This window comes from Petaurus breviceps, unplaced genomic scaffold, assembly GCF_028583685.1.
Source record: "Petaurus breviceps papuanus isolate PSGF00001 unplaced genomic scaffold, PetGlider_PUasm1.0 90849, whole genome shotgun sequence".
In the NCBI taxonomy this organism is placed as follows: Eukaryota; Metazoa; Chordata; class Mammalia; order Diprotodontia; family Petauridae; genus Petaurus; species Petaurus breviceps.
This window is the reverse complement of record NW_027187361.1, coordinates 12,083,483-12,106,166: the sequence shown is the minus strand read 5'-3', so window position 1 is coordinate 12,106,166 and position 22,684 is coordinate 12,083,483. Positions and strand designations below refer to the sequence as shown.

The 22,684-nt window shown below is 36.7% G+C and overlaps 1 protein-coding gene across 2 annotated transcripts in view; it reads left to right on the top strand.

Moving 5' to 3' along the window:
- The window catches only part of CD99 (CD99 molecule (Xg blood group)), a 60,097-nt gene that overhangs the window by 1,842 nt on the left and 35,571 nt on the right, over window positions 1–22,684 (top strand). For both annotated transcript variants that reach the window (XM_069072880.1, XM_069072881.1), the window contains exons 2-3: window positions 20,467–20,496; window positions 21,904–21,951. In XM_069072880.1, the coding sequence (XP_068928981.1) occupies window positions 20,467–20,496; window positions 21,904–21,951 (78 nt within the window). The remainder of the gene's footprint in view (window positions 1–20,466; window positions 20,497–21,903; window positions 21,952–22,684) is intronic.

Sequence of the window (22,684 nt, the reverse complement as noted above, 5' to 3'; positions counted from 1 at the left end):
TGTGTGTGTGTGTGTGTGTGTGTGTGTGTGTGTGTGTGTGTGTGTGTGTGTGTCTTTCCTAGTCAGCTTTGGGTCCTAAAATGAAGCTGATTATTGCAACAAAGTAAAACCATTCTCTCTGTGTTTCATATATCTGGTAGTGTATGTTACTGATGAATTCCTGAATCCTTTCCTTAGGCCCAAGAAAAAAATCACATCAGAACACAGATATTTAAGGAAGTAGTATTTCTTCACTTGTTCTTGTCTTCAGCAGCGGTTGGGCTTTTTAAATAGAAACATTTATATAAAGAAAGAATTGAGGTGCAAAACATTTTGATCTCTTGGAACCTTATCCCTCCTAAAATATAGGGATGGGTTGAGGTTCAGGGAGCTCCCAAGTTACAATGAGTATTGTGCCCCAAAATGTTATCTAATTTTTTTTTAAATAGGAAACATCATTCCCCATAACACTTAAAATGATGAATAGAGTCTCACGCTATCTCATATAAATTATTTAGCTACTAATTCAATTTGATTATGGTACTAATAGTACTGTTCTGAGTTCTGGATTCTGGAAAGGTGGAATTAAATGATTCAGAATAAAAATAAAAGAGTAGAGTATCATAGATTTTCATGGATTCTGTTTTTTTTTTTTAAGATTTCCAAGTTTTGCCACAAAAGATCTCATGGCATCAGTGGTGAAGAAGTGTTTTTTTTTGTTGTTGTTGTTGCTTTGGTTTTTTGTATCAGATGGTGGGGGAAGCAAACGTTCTAAGTATGGGCCTTTTTAAGTGTGTGGGTGGTGGCCCCTGATAGATGGCATGCTGGAGTCTGCTCAGACCAGTATTCAGAAATCAGCAAACCTACAAATCAGTACTTGATTCATTGCTATCTTTATTTATTATTGTTAGCTTTGTTTATTGTTGTCTAGACCCAAGACTGTTAAAATAATAATGCAGATTAAATTTAAAAGTGCCTTGTGTACTCTGTACAGAGAGCCAGTTAAACATTTACCAGCACACTGCTGGTTGCAAAATCAGAAAAACTTCTGCAAATTGGAATTCTAAGGGTTCAATCAAGGTTTGATCATTGATTCACTGGTAAAGATGTGACCCAATTTGTATTCTGTGTCATTTGGACTAGACCAGACTGCCTACACAATTTAAGAACATCTGTTAACTAAGTAAAAATTAATTAAACAACATGAGGCCCCTCTTGTGAGCTTTCCTTACTTTAATCAAGTCTGCTCATGTTTTTAAATCTTCTTCCAACAGTGTCTGTCTTCTGTCACACCAGGCTGGAGACATACTAAGATGTACTTGCCATTTCAGTTTTTAAAAAAAGGAAGAAGAGATTTTAAAATATTGTGCTCATCAGAAAATTTGGTCTAAACTATTAACATACTTGAATGGCTATGGTAAAAATTCGTGTTTTAACTGACTTGGTGCATTTCTTTCATCTCCCTTCCGAAATTAATTTTTTTATATAAGCTCCCCTTCATCATGTTTTCTTCTTGGGAAAAGTACTTTTTCTTTCACATAAAGATAATTTCTAGTAGAGGGCTGTCATTTAGATGAATTACATAAAATGTGAACATGCAGAATTTATATAAACTTTGACAGGATTTTATCAGTGATACAGAATGAATACACTTTTTTAACTTAAAAAGTTAATTCCTCTTTTTATAAAATTATTTTCCCACTTTATACATTTTTCAAGGTTATATCCCACAAACTTTTGGAAAAGTGATCCTTTTTGTTACAGAGATTTTCTGTTATTAGCAATTTTAAATTTTCTTCTAAGTTGTAGACAGAGTAAGAACTACCTAACAAAGTAGAGTGGTAGAAAGGGTACCCAGCCTTTTCTTTGTGACCTGAGTTCAAATCCCTGTTCTGTCATTTACTCCTTCTCTCTAGGCCTCAGTTTCCTCATTTGTAAAATGAGAATATTGGGCAGGATATTGATCTTCCTTGAAGTCCTCTTTCAGCTCTTTGTCTATGATCTTAATAATTTTCTAGACTCATTAAATACTTTTAGAATAGTAAATCTTAATGCATTTGGTCGCACTTCTCAATTGGTGAATGAGGAAAGTTACTGGACACTAGCTGCCAAATTATTTTGTTAGACGTTATTCATATGTGTGATAAATGTTCTCCAGTTTTCTTGATTAAATATATACTGAAGGGCACTGCAAAGGTTTTTTTCTTTTTCAGATAAAACATTAAAGTTTGAGGGAGCTTTAGGGAATGTTTTTCAGATTCCAATTCCTATCTTAACTAACACACAAATATTATTTATGAAAACCAATTTTACTAACTTTGTAATAGTAAAGTAGTATCCAGGTTTGAGTTGGGGATAACTTGTTAGTCTTAGACACACTCAGTATCACTCATACATCAATCCTTGTGGTTGTACAAATCATACAAGAATATAGCTGTTCAGGAAACATGACTTCCTTTTTCCTTTCTGAGTTAGATTCAGTTTTTTGCTCTCAGCTCCCATCAATCACACAGTCTCAAAAGAAATGGCCTTTTGACATAGCTTTTGAATATACCTATGTCTTAACAGAATTAACTGATTAATCCTTATCTCTTTCGAGTGCAAAGCACATATAATTTTGGGGAAGCTTACTAAAAATAGGTAACAGGCTTTTTAGATTGGAGAATAAGTCACTAAAGTTGAGATGGAACCTTATTGCAGATGGAAAAACTTCTCTAAACCAAGCTATCCTTGTATATAGTAATGTCCATTTTATTACTGCAGCTTGAATAGTCATTTGTCTGTGTTGCTGTTAGCCAAAATGTGTAGGGAAGTGTCTAAACAATGTATCAGTTGTAACAAGGATTATATTGTAATAAAATTATCAAAATGTGTATTGTAATGAATACAGTACTGGACTGGGAATAAGGAAGACCGACCCATATTCTAATCCTGCCTCTGACACTGTGAGCAAGCCTCTTAACCTTTGAACTTGTTTCCTCGTTTTTAAAATGGAAATGATAATGCTTACAGTGTTTGTCTCCAAGGTTATTGTGAAGTCCAAATGCATTTTGCAAATTTTAAAGTGATATATAAACATGAGTTTAAAATGACAATAATATTATTATTTCTTGTAAAGAGTAAATTTAACATCGCTGTCTTTTAAGATAAAGGGTATTAAGTAGTATAGCCTTTTGATTATGTTAAAAACTAAATATTTACCAATCAAAATGTTTTTTGGGGCGGCTAGGTGGCGCAGAGAATAGAACACTGGCCAGGAATCAGGAGGACCTGAGTTCAAATTCAGCCTCAGACACTTAACACTTACTAGCCGTGTGACCTCGGGCAAGTCACTGAACCTCAATTTCCCTGCCTTCCCCCCTGCAAAAAAAACAAAAACAAAACAAAATGTTTTTGGTTCAATCCATGAAAAAACATTTATTGAACACCTGATGTGGTATTATTCTAGAGAATGGAGATAACCAAGATAAATGAGGAATAGTCCCTTTCCTCAAGAAGCTTAAATTCTAAGAGGAACGGAGGACAAATTAGATACATATGTGTATAATACACACATCCATGCACACACATACACAAATATACACATACACATGTATGTGTGTCTATATAGAAAATAAATGCAAAGCAATGGGGGAATTAGCTGCCAGGATGATGAAGGAAGGATTTGTGTGATAAATGAGGCTTAAGCTGAGTTTTGGAGGATTTTGAGATTTTGAGATGGCGTGCATTACAGACATAACCTATGTAAAAGAAATGGAGATGTGAGTGTCAAATGTAAAGAACAGCAAAAAGGCAAATTTGGCTGGATAATTAAGTCTGTGAAAAGGAGTAATGTGTAGGCAGAAGCCAGATTGTGAAGGACTTTAAATGCATACAAAGAAGTTTGAATTTTGTCCTAGAGGCAGTAGGGAGCCAGTGGAATTTTTTTTTAATAAGGGAGAGACATGCTTAAACCTATGCTTTAGGACTATCACTGGTAATTATGTGGAAGTGAAATTGGAGAGGGAGGGAGACTTAAGCTTGGGAGATCAGTTAGGAAACTATTGCAGTATTTCAGGCAAGAAATAAAGGGCTGAATCAGGGTGGTGGCCCAGTGAGTAGAGAAAAAGACATCTGAACTAGGGTGGTGGTTGTGTGATGTAGAGAAGGGGACTGATCATGTGTCAATAGAAGATTCCTTCTTTTAAGAATTAGCTATATAATGGAAAGAGTGTTATACATGACAACAGGAAATCTGGGTTTGAGGCCTCATTCTGACAATTGCAATCTATGTATGTGGTTCACTTAATCTCTCAGCCTCAGTTTTCTTCTCTGTAAAATGGGAATAATATGCTATCATTGTCAGATAAATATTATATGAACATGAATACTAATAGTGACATTATTTGTGTTGTTCATGGGATCGTAGATTTAAGATTGGAAAAGACCTCATAGCCATGAAATCCAGTCTTCTTACTTACAATTAAGGAAACTGAGACCCAGAGAGTTTAAATAACTTTTTAAATGTAACACAAAGTGTGATAAAGTAATGAAGTCAGGATTTGAATCCAGGTTTTCCTGCTACAAATCAAATGGTTGGTTTTTTTTTTCACTTTTTATTGTGCCTACTATGTGCCTGACACTTTTGCAAATATCTCATTTGCTCCACACGACAATCTCCATTTTATAGTTGAGGTATACACTGGTAAAATGATGTGTTCAGGATGACACAGTTGGTAAATGTCTGAGGCTAGATTTGACCTCGGGTCTTTCTGTCTCCAGACCCAGTGTGATCCACTGTGCCACCAGCTGCCTCTAGGAAGTAGGAGATATCACGTTGTAGTAGAAAGGGCACTAAACTAATAGTCAAGAGAGATGAGTTCCAGTAACACTTCCCCTATAACTAACTTACTGTGTGACTTTTGCCTTTCCGGCCCTTAATTTCTCGAGGGACAGTTGGAATAGATGGTATTTAAAATCCCTATCCTATGAATTTAAGTATAATATTTTTGCCAAGTCTGAATGTGGTAAAGGAATTTAATACAATGTTGTACCTAATTCTTGGGTTTTAATTTTTTTGACCCAGTAATTCTATTATGAAGAATAGCTCAGAAAATGATAATGTAACATTTGATACAGGGCATGTGAAGGACAGTATAAATATCTCCTTTATTTCCTGATTAAGATGAAAAATACAGAGAAACATGAGAAGACATTTGGATTAATGCAAAGTCAAGGAAGAAGTTTGAAAAAACACCCAATATACATAATGACTATAACAATGGAAATAAAGTCAAAGAACAGGAAAAAAATAATTATATGTGAAGGATTGTATAGTAATAATGATCCAAACAAATAATGACCCTAAAGAAGAGATGAAAAGACAAAAATTCTTGTAACAGAGATGTATAGTCAAGAAAACAAATTCCCACAGTTTCCATGTCCAAAACATATATATCTTATTCTACATTTGAATCTACCATCTCTTTTGGGACATGGGTGGCCTAGATCTTCTTCAGTCCTCTGGAACTTCGATTGGTCACTGAATTGATCAGAGATTTTTTTTTAATTGTTGTCTTTATAGTGTTAATATAAAATTGTTCTCCTGTTTCTACTCACTTCACTCTATCAGTTCATATAAATCTTTCTAGATTTCTCTGAACCCATCCTTTTCTAATGGCATGATAATATTCCATTACAGACATTTAGTTTTATTCAACCTTTTGGTTGAAATAAAAATAAATTATATATGTGAGGATGACAGATTTGTGTTGAATGCCTAGTAGCAGTAGGCCTTCAGGAACAACTAGAAAATGATTTAGTGCTAAACTCTATGATGCTGACCATAAGCACAGGGGACAGATCAGTGCAGTTCTGCATAATTGGGGAAAGTTTCTTGGAATAGGTAATACCTGAGCTGCATCTTGAAGGGCAGGAAGTTTTAGGATCATGTATGGGAAGGATAGAAGGAATTTACATGCTAAGTAAATTCTGTGGAGTACATTGGTTAATTATGACAAATAAAAAGAAACACTTGTGTTGAGGTTAGTTAGGAAGCCTAACTAATATAAGTAAAAGTCACATAGGACCAAAGAGAATATATGTCTTCCTGAAAATGTATAAATCTAGGTTTGGAGTGATATAGTCCGGTGGACTTGGCGTGGGAGAATGTGCCAAAGCTTGTTTAGGATCAGAATTCCAGAGGTGTGTCTGTTGTTGATCATTTGAGGATGAATCTTAAGTCAGAGTGAGACAGCTGAATCATCTGTCCTCATGATGTTTGGTTTTATTTCTTCCTGACCAACATTTTTCTCTGGGCTCTCTTTCAGGAGTGCATTATTATGATTACTGCTGTTAAAAAGGAAGTGGTACTCAGAATATGCCGTGTATAGCTTTATGAAGTTCAGGGGCCTTGGGTTTATGTATTACCAAACAATATTTAGGATTATGTTTTCTCTGCATTTCTTGAAAAAGCACTGTACCAAAATAATCCTTTTTCAAATTGAGTGATTTAGTTATGGGGCACACTTGAACTAGAGCTTTGCTTCAGGCTGAGAAATTTAAAGGGCCACTTCTGACACATGCCTTAATTTGAGGCATCATGCTCAGCTATGGGGATAAGGAAACAATGACATGGTAGGAGTAAGGGCTTTATATCTAGTTACCTTTTGTAGGCAGAACCCTGACTAATTGGACATGAGATTTATCTCCTATCAGATGGAAAAGAAGGCTGGACTACACAGTCCCCTCTGTGAGCTTCTCAGGGCTGTTGCTTTTGTGGAGGGGATATAAGGCTGCCCAGAATCTAGCCATTGTTCATGGGAGGGTAGTGCTTCCCTTAAGAGTGACAGAGATAAGAGCCTGAGTAGGGGAGCCAGGCCCATAGCTCCTACTGTGGATTCCCAGGCGGCTAGATGCTTTTGTATTCTCGTATCCCTAGGATCTTGGATTTCCCTGAAACTTTGCTCTCCCAAGAACCTCAAATTTTCCTATGTTGGCTAAGGTAGGAGAACCCTTCTCCTTTGGGAAGCAGGGCTAGACTATGTTGAGTATAAGGAAATGTGAAGTCAGGGTCTGGGAATTCTCAGTAGGAGTGGTCAGAGTGATAAGATGACTTTCCCTGGATAAGCCTAGACTAGGAAATGGAGAACCATGCTGACTCAGGAGTGTCTCTGTCTGTCTCTGTCTGTCTCTCTCTCTCTGTCTGTCTCTCTGTCTTTCTCTCTCTCTGTCTCTCTCTCTTGTCATTGGCAACTTTTATTTTCTGATTCTTAAAGCTTTCCACTCCTGGCTTCAAAATCTTTCCAGTTTACCAGTGGTGGGGGTATGATTGGGAATGAAGGAATGACTGGTCAAGAGATAACTGAAAGAATTGAGATTGGGAGGTAGGCACCTCTCTGCCCAGATCCTTGTCCTGAGTCATGAGAAAAAGGTCTGCTGCTCTGAAATCACTGTTACACCAAAGACAGGCCTAATTTCAGCAACCTGGATGAAAATATGCTGTCCTAGGAGTCAAGACCCAGGTCCTAATTTCTGTTCTGATAACTAACCCAGGGCTTTTGTCCTTCCTCCCCCTATATTATATTATGGATTTGGGAAAGATGATCTGTGAGGTCTCTTAAGGCTCAAACAATTCAAGTTTGAGATTTGGACTCTACTTGATTCCATTTCAGTTTAATTCCAGTTCCAATAAAATAGGAAGGACCTCTGTGACCTTAGGCAAGTCAGTTCCCATCTCTGCAGCATCAATTTCCTCCTCTGTAAAAATTAATAGGCTCAATTAGACAAATCCTAAAGGCTTCTCCAGCTAGAATATGAGACTTCCCCCACCTTTAACATTCATTTTAAAAATTTGAGTTCAAAATTCTCTCCCTCCCTATAGTCCCACCTGCACCTTTTAAGAAGGCAAGCAATATGATGCCCATTATACACGTGAAATCATGAAAAATGTTTCCTTATTAGATATGTTGCAAAAAAAGGACAAGAATAAATTTTAGAAAGTGAAAAAAAATCTGTTTCAGTCTGCAGAGTTCATTGGCTCACTCTCTGGAGGTGGATACTATTTCACATCCTAAGTTTTTAGAATTGTCTTGGATGGTTGTCTTGATGAGAGTAGCTAAATCTTTCACAGTTGATCATCATTGCAGTATTGCTGATACGGTGTACAATATTCTCCTGCTTCTGCTCACTTCATTTTGCATCAGTTCATATGCAGGCTTTCTAAAATTATCCCTTTCACCATATCTTATAGCACAATGGTATTTCATTACAATCACATATCACAGCTTGTTCAGTCATTCCCCACTTCAATTTCCTTTTTTTTGCCACCACAAAAATATCTTCTATAAATATTTTTGTATAAATGGGTATTTTTTCTTTTTCTTTGATCTCTTCGGATTACACACCTAGTAGCTGGGTCAAAGGGTATGTGTAGTTTTATAACCTTTATGGGATAGTTACAAATAATTCTCCAGAATGGGTGTACCAGTTCACAGCTGTAAATAGTACATCCGTGCACCTATTTTTCTATATTCCCTTCAGCACTTGTCATTTTCCTTTTCTATCATGTTTTGTTTTAGATTTCTTTTAATTTTATTAGAGTTTTAGTTTTTGGTTAAGTTTAAAGTTGTTTCAATTTGTATTTCTCTAATTATTAATGATTTAGTAATTTTGAACATTTTTAATATGGTGAGATAGATAGCTCTGATTTCTTCTTCTGAAAATTGCTTTTCACGCTTTCATCCCTTTCACCATTTATTAACTGGAGAACAACTCTTATTTTTCTAAAATTTGCTCTGTTTTCTATATATTTGAGAAATGGGAAATGAGAGATTTCTCTTTATCAGAGAAATTTCCTATAAAATTTTCCCCAGTTTCCTGCTTTCCTTCTAATTTTGGCTGCATTGGTTTTGTTTATGCAAAACCCTTTTAATTTCATGTAATCAGAATTATCCATTTTACCTCTCGTGATCCTCTCTTGTTTTGTCATAAACTCCTCCCTTATACATAAATCTGACAGATGATTTTTCCCTACTTCCCTAATTGAAAACAATACTTTGAAAGTTTGACTTGGATGTTGCTTCCAGGTCCTTTTTCAGTTCCTATCCCTCCAGCCTCCCCACAGAAAAGCATCTAAGTTATTTGTATATATTATCACCACTCTTTCCCTCCTTTCAGGAACCTGGATTCTTAGATGTCAAGTGAACTGGCCATAGCACCTAATTATTAAGAATAGTTTTTTAAAATAGGAAGCAACCAACTGACTTTTTCTTCTGGTGTGTGTGTGTGTGTGTGTGTGTGCGTGCGTGTGTGTGTGTGTGTGTGTGTATGGCCAGGAAGAAAGGGGGCCTTCCCAGCAGTAGACCCTATTTTCTGTTCATAAGACCTGGGAGTTGGTGTCCCATATCTGACTCCTTTTCCATCTCTTGATGGTGTCTGTTACTCTCTCTTCTTATTTAAGTATGCCTTTTGTTTCACTTGTCCAAGAGGTACTTCCTCCAGAATAAAAATATAATCTTAATTGTGGCTCTGGTTATGTGACTACCCTAGAAAGGGGTACTTGAGATTTCTATATTAAATTCTAAATAAAGATTTTTTTTTTTGCTTTTTGGAGGGGGGAAGCCTGGGCATTTGGGGTAAAGTGACTTGCCCAAGGTCACACGACTAGTAAGTGTTAAGTGTCTGAGATCAGAGTTGAACTCAACTTCCTCCTGACTTCAGGGCTGGTGCTCTGCTCACTGTGCGACCTAGCCGCCCCAATATAGAAATTTTAAAATATATTTTTAAAGATTCTTTTGGATTTTTTAGAAAGATTTTATTTTTTTGAGATTTTTTTTTATTTTAAAGATTCTTTTGGAAATCAGTGGGGTTTCTTCAGAGTTATGTCACCCTTAATGATCAGCTGGGTTTTGTAATACAGAATTAGAGCTGGAAAGGATCTTTGGGGGTCATCTAGAAAAACCTATTCATTTTGCAGATGAGCAAACTGATACCCAAAGAGGTTATATGATTTGCCTAGGGTCAAGAAGGTGTAAGTGGCAGAGCCAGAGTTTGAATAAACCTAGGGCTTCTGATGTCAAATCTAGTATTCTTTTTTGACATCATTAATAACCGTCAACCACCTGTCACTTTCTGTCACTCAGGTTCTTTATAAAATGAGAGGATTAGCTATTGTTACCAGGGTTCCCTTCCAGGTCTAAATCTGTTGAGCTGTGACCTCACCTGGCCAGGGCACTTTAATACTCTTGATATGACTGTCGTGTGTCCAAGGGCAGTATCCAGCACATGTATCTTCAAGCCAACTAGGATCTTGTTGGCCTCAGTTATAGTTTCAGGTTCAATTAATTCCTTACATACTGATACTGAAGCTTGACTTTGATGTGACATATTATAATAGTAAGAACAGTAACAATCACAAAAAATAACTATAAGGCACCATGATCTGGTAGATGGGGAGTCGGCCTCATGTTCATAAATATCTGAGTTCAAGTCATACCTCCTAACATCTCAGGGCCACAGTAAAGTATCTAAAACCCTTGATAACTTGCAGAACAGATCAGAATTGGTAGAGGAATTTTCCTTACTGGAATTTCACTACAGCAATAAAATCTAAAGTCTAATCTTTAAAAAAAAAAAAAAGCCAAGCCCTGACAATTTAGATAATGCTCTAAGATATTCAAAGCACTTTATACATGTTGGAAAGAGTATTGAATTTTGAGTGGAGTCAATTATCTCAACTGTCTTAAGTATTAGAATTCTCTTCTGATGAGCCTTTAGATTTTTATTGTTATAGTGAAATCCCAATGAGGAAATCTGTTTGCCAATGCAGACTGACATCTGTTCTGCTAGTTTATTGAGATATGCCTGAAATCCTGTGATGTCAAAAGACTTGAACTCAGTTTTACCTAAATTGGAAGCCAGCTTTCCATCCACTAACTCATGATGCTACTTGGTAATAGTAAAAATTATTAATAATAGTTATTTTGTTGTTACTATTAGTGGGTAATAATACTAATAGCATTTACATAGCATTTTCAGGCTTGTGATGTGTTTTACAAATATTTTATTCTCACAATGACCCTGGGGGGTAAATGTTATTGTTATCCCTATTTTACAGATGAGGAAATTAAGGCAGACAGGGTCACACAAAATATACTCCAGAGTATCTATTTTAATAGGATTTATGCTCCCTCTAAGGTGAGTTAGGAAATAACTGTATAACCTTGTTCTAGATTGAATGCTATAGGTTATACAGTTATTTGCTAACTTACCTTAGAGGGAGCATAAATCTTATTAAAAGAGATACTTTGAAATATATTTTGATTTTGTGATATAGTTTATAATATTGAGATGCAGCATCTCATAGCAAATTGAACACTTGGCTGCTCGAAATATCTGAATTTAACTCCTGGTTCTTCTATTGCAAACATATGGTTTAGCAAGTCACTTCTATCTTTCAGTCTTTCAAGTTTCAAATGGAGATAATAATATTTGCATTACTGGTCTCACAGGTTTGTTGCTTCACAGACTTTGTAAGCTTCAACAAATTTCTTAAAAGTAAATTGCTGTTTGCTGTTACTATTCTTTGTAAAATAGGGATTGTGGTATCAGGATCACCCATCTGTTGGGCCTTCTGGCAGAAAAGAGTCTGATAGTTACAAAACACTGCATGCAAATATACACACAAAGATACAAAAGGCAATGCAGATTGTCATGAAGTAACATCCACACATTGTGGCCTTTTTGGAGATGATTGTAGACTTAGAGCGATGTTGTGTTTTTGCAACTGTTGGGATGCATGGAAACATTACTTCTTAATATTTGCCCCCTGGGCTGGCAAAAATTAAATTGAGATCTGGATCTAACTCTAGGACCAGAGTTTTTCTATTCTTATTTCCAGGTATGTCCGATACCTTCCTTTGCTTTTCTTTTCAATTTGTAATCTTGCTGTCAGAATACAAACATTACCCAGGCCCAGCTTCTTTTCTCCCAGACCCAGTACATAATTTCTCCTTTATAGCCCTTCAGTAATTTTCACCCATTTAATTATAATAAACTGATAAGTAAATGAGTTTTTATTAAATGTATAATCAGGCTACTTTAAAATATTTTTAAAAAGTAAGAAAGTGTAGTTCTTAGAAACGTCAGGGCAATTTTAATCTGTTGAGGCACATAAGGGTGGTTCAGGTAATTCAAAGCAACAAGAAACAGTATTAGCAAACTACATTTCATAAAGTATATATGAGTATAAATGGCACATTCAAATTCTCTTGAGTTTGGAGTAGCAATCTTGAGAGCTTTTCTTTATCTTTTTTTTTTGGAGGGGGGAAGGCAAGGCAATTGAGGTTAAGTGACTTGACCAAGGTCATACTGCTAGTTAAGAGTCAAGTGTCTGAGGCCATATTTGAACTCAGGGCTGGTGCTCTATTCATTGTGCCACCTAGCTGCCCCAAGCTTTTCTTTATTTTAAAGACATTTTACAATGTAATCTTCAGAACCCTTCTGCCTCCTCCCTCCCACAAAAGAAAAAAAAAATCTTCACAGTGGTGATTTTTAACATGGCTGTAGGATTTTAGTATGTGCAATTACTAAATGTTGGGTTTCTTTTTTGAAAGAAAAAATTACTTTTAGTTTACAGCGTTCTGTTCCACGACTTTCTGAGTTCCAAATTTTCTTGGCTTTCTTTTCTTGGTAGTGGACATTTGTAGCAATTGGGGTGGGAGAAGGGAGAAAACAGTATTTTAAAAATCGGGACTGGAAAGAAGTCCTTTTTAATTTATCTTCAGATATGAGAAGTTAAATACAAATGTCTTAGATGCAAAAAATATGTTGTTTTATCCCATGAATTTCACGTTGTATTACTCACTAAACTTCTTCAAATGTCTGAGTGGTAGTTTTCAGATCTCTGAAACTGTTGCAGAGAATGTCTTGTCAGGGATGAGTCATCGCAGTTAGCTCCAGGCTGCCCCACCCTTTGTGAGTCATTGCATAGCCTTCTTAACACACACATACACACACGTGCACACACACACACACACCCTGAAGTTTGCACAGAAAGCCTCTAAGCTCCATTCCCTTGATGCACTGCATTCCGATGTTTTCACCCTTTATAGGTTATCAGAATGCCAGTACTCACTGCAACAGTTACAAAGTCGTTATTTGTACTCTTTGAGGAAATGTGTAGTAGAAAGGATTTTTAGATGTAAGAGTCAGAAGACCTGTGTTCTAATTCAGCTCTGCCATGGACTGGCTTCTAACCTTGGGCAAGATATTTAGCCTCACTGAGTCTCAGTTTCCTTATCTGTAAAATGAAAAGAGTTGGACTGCATGACCTTTAAGATACCTTCTAGCTCTAATCCTTAGCTCCCACCCTCCCCGCACTTTTTTTTAATGTCACATTCCTTTTTGCCTATTCCTCCAATCAAACTGAGGTGTCAAAAGAGCAGCGAGATGGATAGAATGATGGCTCTAGTTCAGTATTTAAGTCACTCTGGGGAAGTTGTAGCATCATAAGCAGGGAGGCATGAGATAAGTGGTTGCGAGACTAGAAGGATGATGTATTTGGCTGTGTCTTAGCCTCTTCCTGCTGGTAACTGCTGTAGAATTATCATTATTATATTTGGTTATTTATGAAGTGTGAGAGAAGAAGCATGGCACAGGGGAGAGAAAGCTGGTATTGAGGCAGGAAATGATGCATCATGTTTGAGGAACTGCAAACAGCGGAACATGGGCTTCACAGAGGCATGTGAAATGTACAAAACTTGACATTTACAAAGGGGCTGGATAATAAAGAGTTTTAAATAACAGACTAAGGAGTTTATATTTTATCTCAGAGGTAGTAAGTAGCTATTGGATCTCACCAATCAGGGTTAGGTGACTTGGTCACACCTGTGCTTTAGAAAAATCGTGTTGGTAGCTGAATGGAGAATAGATTTAAGTGGGGAGAGATGAGGCAGGGAGACCAATGAGAACGCTGTTGCAATCATCTGGTTGAAAGGTAATGAAAGCCTGAACCAGGGTTGTGGCTGTATGAGTGGAGAGGAGATAGATAGGTAGATAGATAAAATATAGAGATATATATACACATACATATATGTATGTACATATATACCTACATCTACATATATCCATGCATATACATGCATGCATATAAGTATATATGATGTTTGGATGGTAGATATGACAAGATTTGACAATTTGTTGGATATGTGGGGTGAATGAAAGTGAGGAATCAGGGGTAACAGCAAAGTGGCAGACCTAGGTGATTTGTAGGATAGTGCTGCCCCAATCAGTAAAAGGGAAGTTCAGAAGGGGAGGGAAGGTAGAGAAAGGATGAGTTCTGTTTTAGACATGCTGAGTTAGAGATGCCTACCTATGCCAAGGAACTCAAAAGTCCAGCTCCTACGTCCATCCTATGAAGTATTAGAGTATTTTAGAGGAAATATTTATGTTTTAAAATCTGCCATAATGTATGTTTCACTATAATACTTATTTTTCCTAATAGTTGGTACTATTTAGTTTACAGAGGGAAGATGTCATCTTGAAAGGTTGATCAATCATTTGAGTGCCTACAATATATAAATATGGAGATTTATTTTAAAAAAGACATAATTCATGTCATCAAGGAAATTATAACCAAAAGAAGAGAAAAGGGAGTAAACCAGCAAAAATATAAACACACACACACATACATATATACACATGTTTTGAAGGGAAGGGCACTTCCCAACCCTAGAAGAAAGGCTCTCTACTCAGGATTAGCTACACTATAGTTTAAGAAATAATATAGGGTTCATTGATATTTAGCTTTAGGATTTGATTTTTTTTAAATCTAGAATATTTCACTAATCATTTTAGATTAATATTGAAATAGTTTTGCACTTAACACATGAACTGATTGATAGCAGGCTGAAATGGTCCAGCAATATATACTGACTGGTAAGAGGAAGAAAAACAAAGATGTCTCTTCAAAAAAAGCAATCTTGGACCAAAGGGTAGTCAGAGGGACTAAATATAAATATATAGTAAATGTAAATATGATTATTAATTATTTTAAATTATAAATTATTTTGTATTATTATTTTAAAAATCCTGAGGGAGTCTATTTTAGATGAACTCAACTTTATATATAGCCTTCTGTTTTCATCAGTGGATCGAACACAGAATTGCAGTCAGATTACCTTGTTTTAAGTGCCATCTCTAGCATTTGCTAGCCAGTAAATGCTCAGATAGGCTATTTAGTTTCTCTGAGCTGTAGGTTTTTTCCCATCTAGAAAATGAGGAAATTATTATAGTACTTGCATTATTCACATTGTTACTGTTCAGGGGGAGAAAAAAAATTGTAAATTGTAAAGGTCTTTGTAAATGAGATGCTCTATTTTCAAAAGATTCTTGGTCAGGGATAAATAAAGCAAGAAGATCACCATCCCTCCAAACCTTAGTGAATGGTGCTTCATGAGTTGCTGCAGCCAACCTCTTCCTGATCTTATCCAAATTTGGAAAGATTTACATTCCAGTGTGATGGATGAATAGTCCTGCACTCCTGTACTTGAAGACTTTCCCACTTTGTAGACTGTGCTGTGTTGGAACAGCCTTTTGGAATCCCATTGTTTTCCCTAAGCCATGAGAAAGCACTGGAGTAGCATTGTAGGGCATCTGGGCGATGCAGTGGATAGAGTGTCAGGCCTGGAGGTGGGAGAACCTGAGTTCAAATTTGGCCCTCAGACTCTCATTAGCCATGTCACACTGGGTGTCACTTAACTCTTTTGCCTCAGTTTCCTCATCTGTAAAATGAGCTGAAGAAAGACATGGCAAATCCCTCCAGCATCTTTTTCATGAAAACCCCAAATGTGGCCATGAAGAGTTGGAAAGGACTGAACAACAACAAATATTATGGCCTCAATGATAATAAAAACAGGTAGTTGTCTTGCAAATCAGTGGATGGATCACAGTGAATTATTATTACCTCGATCTTTGCCCTCAGACAGGTCCCCTCAGCACAATTATCTAAGGGGCAGTTCTCTCGGGTCCTCAATACAGTTGTATGAGATACTGTTTCTTCATAAAAGGACTTTATCTTTTTATTTTCTGCCCTTTTTTCTGTCCCTTTTTTTTCCTTGCCCTTTTCAGCAACCAAACTCTTCACCTAGGAAAGGGACTATATTTTAAATACACGACACAACACTATAAATAGAAAGGATAACTATGGGGAAAAAAAGGAACTGAAGACTGTAATTATGAGAACCACATCTGGTCCAGGAGACGATTTCAGAAAATGTACTTCTCTCCCTTGTTTATGGAGGTGAGACCTCTAGGTGTGGAATATTGCATGTGTTGTAGTCTTGGCTCGGTTTTAAAGAACTGCTTTTTACCTTTTTTATTCTTTTTAACTTAGGGATGCTTGCTTGGTAGCAGAGGGGAAGAGGTATGTTTAGAAGCAAAGGTCTTGCAAAAACAAAAGATATCAAATATAAAATGTAAAGATCTAAGGTAAAATAGAAATGAACATTTTTCTTACGCATCTATCACACTGATTCTCTAGGTGGAAAATCAACCATATCCAGACTATGTTGGGGCAAGCAAAGTTAAGAGATAGAGAGATAGACAGATAGACAGACAGACTGATTGATTGATAGATAGATAGATACATAGATACATAGATAAACAAGTAAGTACACATTCATTTAACATTTGAAAGATCTTTGGATCAGTTCTGCAATTGGTTCTGCAAATCAACCACTTACCTTTTCTGGGTTACTCTCCCCTTATCTGAAATAAGCACGTTGAACCAGATCCACCCTGAGGGGCCTGCCATTTCTAACCCTAAATCTTTGATCTCATTTGAGTTCCTTTTTCATCACCTCTCACACTGAAAACCCCTGAGTGCAGAGATTGTTGTTTTTCATCATTACGTCCCCAAAAGTTATGGCAGTGCCTTATAAAGAGGTATTGTTATTCAGTCATTTCAGACTCTGTGTCCCCATATGGGGTTTTCTTGGCAAAGATACTAGAGTTTTTTGCCATTTACTTCTCCAACTCATTTTGCAGATGAGGAAGCTGAGGCAAACAGGGTCAAGTGACTTGCCCAGGGTCACAGAGCTAATAAGTGTCTGAGGCCATATTTGAACTCAGGAAGATGAGCCTTCCTGACTCTAAGTCCAGTGCTCTATCACTGCACCACCTAGGTGATCTTTTTAAATAGTTAGTGTTTAATAATAAATACAGTGACCTTCCCCTCCTTGGACCTCAATGTAGCCCTCTGATTTATCTTTCTAATACCCTTCTGTATAACCTTTATATATCCAAGTTATATACATATATATCTTATACACATAAGCTTCTGAGGTGCATGAGGCCAGAGATCATATTATGTTTTTCTTTTTTAAACCTTTTACCTTGTCCATTGTTTAGCATACCATTCTATGTAGAGTAAGGTTTAATAAATATTTGTTGAGTTAAAGCACGGCATTAATATTGGTTTATTAATAATAATGCTGCTTACTCCTGTTTAATTTGTTTGCAGTCATCTCTGAGACAGAAATAGTTTGGTACAGTGGATAAATGGAGTCTGGAGAGATCTTGATTCGAATCATAGGTGGAGCAAATGGCAAGTCATTTAAATACACTGAGTCGCAGTTTCCTCATCTGCAAAATACTGATTGTCATTCTTAGCTATTGTACGAGGTTGTTGCGAGAAAATACTTTTGTAAGCATTATGCTGCTATATTGTAGATTGTATCTGTAAACTATATAGTGCCATATTATAAACCTTATAGTGCTATTGTGTGGTTCTGGGGAAAGAGTCCTTAATCAGAGGAATTGAGTTCAAATCCCCCCTCTCTCTGTGGCCTAGGGAAAGTCCCTCAACCTCTGTGGGCCTCCATTTTCTTATCTATAAAGTGGGAAGGTTGGGCAAATAGCCTCTGAGATCCCTTTTAAGTCTGGATCTATGAACATGACTGTATGACATAAAGACAATTACAACTTTCTACAACTTGGTCATTCTCCATTTTGGACTGGAATTTTTTTTTGTCAATTTTCCTAAGCAAATGTGGAAGTTGTACCCTTATCCATAAAATCACACTTCCTAGAATACCAAGTAATCATTTTTAGTTATATCTTAGATCAAATATTGGGCAGCATAAGTAGTAGAAAGAGTGATAACTCTAGGTGTAAGTGGGATCCCAGTCTTAGATCTGCTGTGCTACTGTGTATCCGTAAGCAAATCACTTGGCCTCTCTGATTCTTCATTTCTTCACCTATAAGAATGATGTTTGACTGTAGTTCTAGTTGATTTATACTAGCTTTCTTTCTTTGGAAAAAAAAATTATGCTTTTTGTTGTTATATTACATTTATTTAAAAATATAGTCTTTTTCTTCTCTCTAGTGAACCATGCTTATAATTTTAAAAAATCAAATGAGAAAAGCATTTCTGTAAAAACAACCAACAAATCAGTTGTGCCTGACATTATATACAATGTTGTATACCCATTATACAAACTGTGCAGAAGGGAAAGCCGTGCAGTTTCTCAGCCCTTTCTCAGAGACAAACTCATATTGGTTACTAATTTATAATTAGAGTAGCTTGCTCTTTAAATTTGGTTTTATGGGTGCTTGGGACCTTGAAGAGTATCTTCACTCATCTTCAAAGTCATGAATGAATGTAGTTAAATAATAATCATTTTATGTTTCTAATAAGGCCTTCCCCTGTTCAGAACAAGTCTCCAAAGAAGACCTTTGGAATGTTATTTTCCTTTATGGATGCATCACTTTTCAAAATCTGCCTTGGAGATAGCTTTTCATCCATTGCATTTCTTAGATTGGGATTTGCATACTGTAATATAGCCACGGAAGAGTTGAGAGGGATGTATGGAGACTGGAGTTTCAAAGCTGAGAACAGCTGGCAGTTTAGTGGTAGTTATGTCAAGCTATAGAAGAGATTGAACTGGGGCGGCCAGGTAGCACAGCGAGTAAGAGCACCGGCTCCAGTGTTGAGAAGACCTGGAAACCGAATCCCAGGCTCAGACACTTAGCACCCACCCAGAAACACCTGGCCGTGTAACCTTGAGCAAGTTACTTAACCCCAATTGCTTAGGGGCGGCCAGGTGGCTCAGCGAGTAAGAGCACCGGCTCCAGTGTCGGGATGACCTGGATCAAATCTGGGCTCAGATACTCAGCACCACACCCAGAAATAATAATAACTGGCCGTGTAACCTTGAGCAAGTTACTTAACCCCCATTGCTTTAAAAAAAAAAAGAAGAGATTGAACTGGCTTTTCTCTGCTACCATAATTTCACTTCCTCCAAGACCTTGAGATCCATCCACTGTACTGAGAATGGGTATGAGAAGAGCTGCCTAGATGGGAACACCCATCTGCATATGCAGTTATCCCTTCCACATCCTGACTTTCCCTTTGCAGTTTTGATATCTCTTGGGTTGGCATAAGAAATGAAATGGAAATTTTGGGGGAGTTTTGAGGAAGCTACAGATGACACACAAAAGACAGCAGATGACTCAGAGCTTATGACCAAATATTTAACCCATATTTTACAATAAAATATTATAAAGACCTCATAAAAGAAAAAAAATTAAGAGTTTTCCGGTTTGAAGAGAGGGTCAAAAATTTTTATGCAGATTTTCCAGATCATGGGGGAGCCATGCCCCTAACTCCTGAGATGTGCAAAGGGATTACTGTAGTAGGTTTTTTATTGTTCTTTGTTGAGGCAGGCAAGTGTCCCAAGTAATGGTCAGAAAAATTTAATTTTTGTGACTTGTTTGTGGGGAAGTTATTATGCAAATATACTAAAATTATTATTGTAAGTGATAAATCAATTTAATTCTCATCACCACAGGTCTTATGAAGCAATTTTAAATCACTTCAGAAATTTTTTAAAAATCCATTCTTAATTGCTAACTGACCACCATACTTGGTCTTGGAATCTTTGTTGTTGTTCAGTCATTTCAGTTGTGCTGACCCTTTATGATCCCATTTGGGGTTTTATTGGCAAAGATACCAGAGAAGTTTGCCACTTCCTTCTCCAGCTTATTTTACAAATGAGGAAACTTAGGCAAATAGGGTTATTTGACTTGCCCAGCGTCACATGGCTAGTAAGTGTCTGAAGCTGGATTTGAACTCAAGTATTACTGACTCCAGGCCTGGAGCTCTAACCAGTGTGCCACCTTGCTGCCCCTTTAACATCCTTAGTTTCCTCTAGAGCTTTTCTCTAGTACCACCTATAGCTTTACTCTTTCCTCTGAACTTCATCTTCCTTGGCCCCACCCCATAATCCTGTAGGTTCTTTGTATATAGTTTGCATCTGTCTGTAAATCTATAGGTCATATAATCCACTCAAGGAGAAGCAGTGTTTCATTTATTGTAATTATCTCATCAGCACCTAACACAGTGCTTGGCATAATAAATAGTACATTCTTGGTGAATGCTCGTTAGCTGATTAACATTCTCATCCTAATTCATGTGTCTGACATGAGTGTGGTTTTTTTTCTGCCTAGATTTCGATTTGTCTGATGCCCTTCCTGGTGGTGAGTAACAGATATCTTCAGCATTTATAGCTGTTTGCCCTGTCTAATACAAGTCAAGTTTCTTCTTTACAGAAAAATAAACCTGATTTCATGGTAATGTGTCATGTTCCTTTACAGTTAAGAATGGCATTAAAATAAATTGCTGGGCACTTAGTAATCTGCCATAGTGATACTTCACTAGTGTATATACCCAGGATCCATGTGGAGTTATTAGCCTCAAGTACAAGGAAGTAATAGGAGTGGCTTTTGATTGTTCTTATTTCCTTATATTCATTTTTGAAAAACCTATTTGACTTGTTCTTCTTATTTACATCTCTCAGTTTTTCTTTTGCCCCTTTTCTCTTTCACTCAAAGTCTGAGATGACTGTGGTGTTGTATCTGTGTGGTGATGTTTAGGAATGGGGAGAGGAAGATTTAGGGTAAATGAGGTGGAATACTCCAGTTCTTTTCTATCTTTCAGCTCAAACCATGGTTTCAGAACATTTTGATTTTATTTCTTTGTCCACAAGACCTAGAAAAAAAAATGGGCTTAAGCAAAAGACCATTTATTTGACCTTAGTAGGTATTCATCACATAGGAGTGAAATGTGTTTCCAAATACCCAGAAAATCTAAGCCCATTTTCTATTTCAAAGGAGCAGATAGGCCAATGCACAACCTCTTCTAGTTTGTTACCAAAACCATGATTTTTAGCGTCCCGTGAGAAGGTTCTTTAAAGAGTAATGGGAAGCTAGAAGTTGGTTTAACCTCAAATACTATTCCCCATCAATATACCTCTTCCCCTGACCTTTCCCTTGGGGGTTTGCAGTGATTCAATAGTGATCAAGTAACTTGAGTCTCTGGGAATAATTTTAGAGCTTTAGGGACATGGTTTCTAAAAAAGGTCAATGAGTAGAAGCTACCAGGAAGCAAAGTTAGGCTCAACTAATAGAAAAAATTCCCTAAGAATTATTAAAAAAAAAAAAAAGCAAAAACCTTCTATAAAATGACCCAGAAAAGAAAGAGGGAAAAAAGGAAAATCTAGTCATGTTGGTAATATTTTCTCAGAATGATCTCGCTTTTCTCCCATTTTCTCTACCTGCTTTACTGTTATTTTCTTCAAGTACACCTTTAGTCTATAACTTTCTGACCTCCTTGCTCAGTCTCCTTTCTTTTGTCTTAAACTCCTGTGGATCATTAAAATTAATGGGGCATGCTCAGAACCCAGTCAAATTTTGATTATATTAAAATTTCAATCCACAAACAACAGATTTGACAGTATATTCATGAGCAGCTGAACAGACAGGCCTCAGCAGCATATTTTGCCAAAATTAATGTTTCCTGGTAATAGTGTTTCACGCCTGATTTTTTATTTATGTTCATTTATTTTTTATAACTTTTTAATTGATTTATATTTATTTGTCCTGCAGGGGAACCTACAAAGAAACCAGTTCCAGCTACCAAAAAGCCACAATCTGGTGAGTAATAATGTTAACTTTATTAATTATGCAGCAGAATATCATTAAAGCACTGAAGCACACAGTGGGTTGTACCTGTTTTCTTGAGACAGTGCATTGAGGAAGCTGGGGTGAAAATTAACCAACAGTGGACTGCTTATTCTGTACATTAGTGACTCACTAGAGTTGAACTGTCATAGGAAATCAACAGTCTTAGTTGATGAGTTTTAGTCGAGTTGTAGAGAATTGTTTTATTAGATATTATTTGACATGTATTGAGTCTACTAGAAGGATACTTTTGGAGAGGCATTTCCAGCTGTTATTCAGGCTGCTGTGCCCTCAGTCTGCTGGGGAATAGGCCTCTGGGGATCTCTTAGGAACTTGCTATCAGAGAACCTAGAACAGGGGTGGGGAACCTCAAATCTGCAAGTTCCCCATCGACCTAGAAGGTGAACCCCACAAAATAAAGTCATAATTTTGTGGGAGACAGAGAGAGGCATTTAATAGGAATGATAAGACCCATAGACTGAAAGGCAAATGATTACCTCAATAATGAGTTATAAACCCAGTATAAATGGAGACCTATCAGTCACAATGACTGGGGAAATTCATCAGGAACTACTAGCATACAAGTCTATAAGTCATTACAACTAACTAATTAAAATAGAATAATTAACAACAATTCTTAAAATATAAGGCACACAGTCATTTCTGAAAGGAGCATGGCTGTGGTTTTCCTTTCATGGACTCCCAA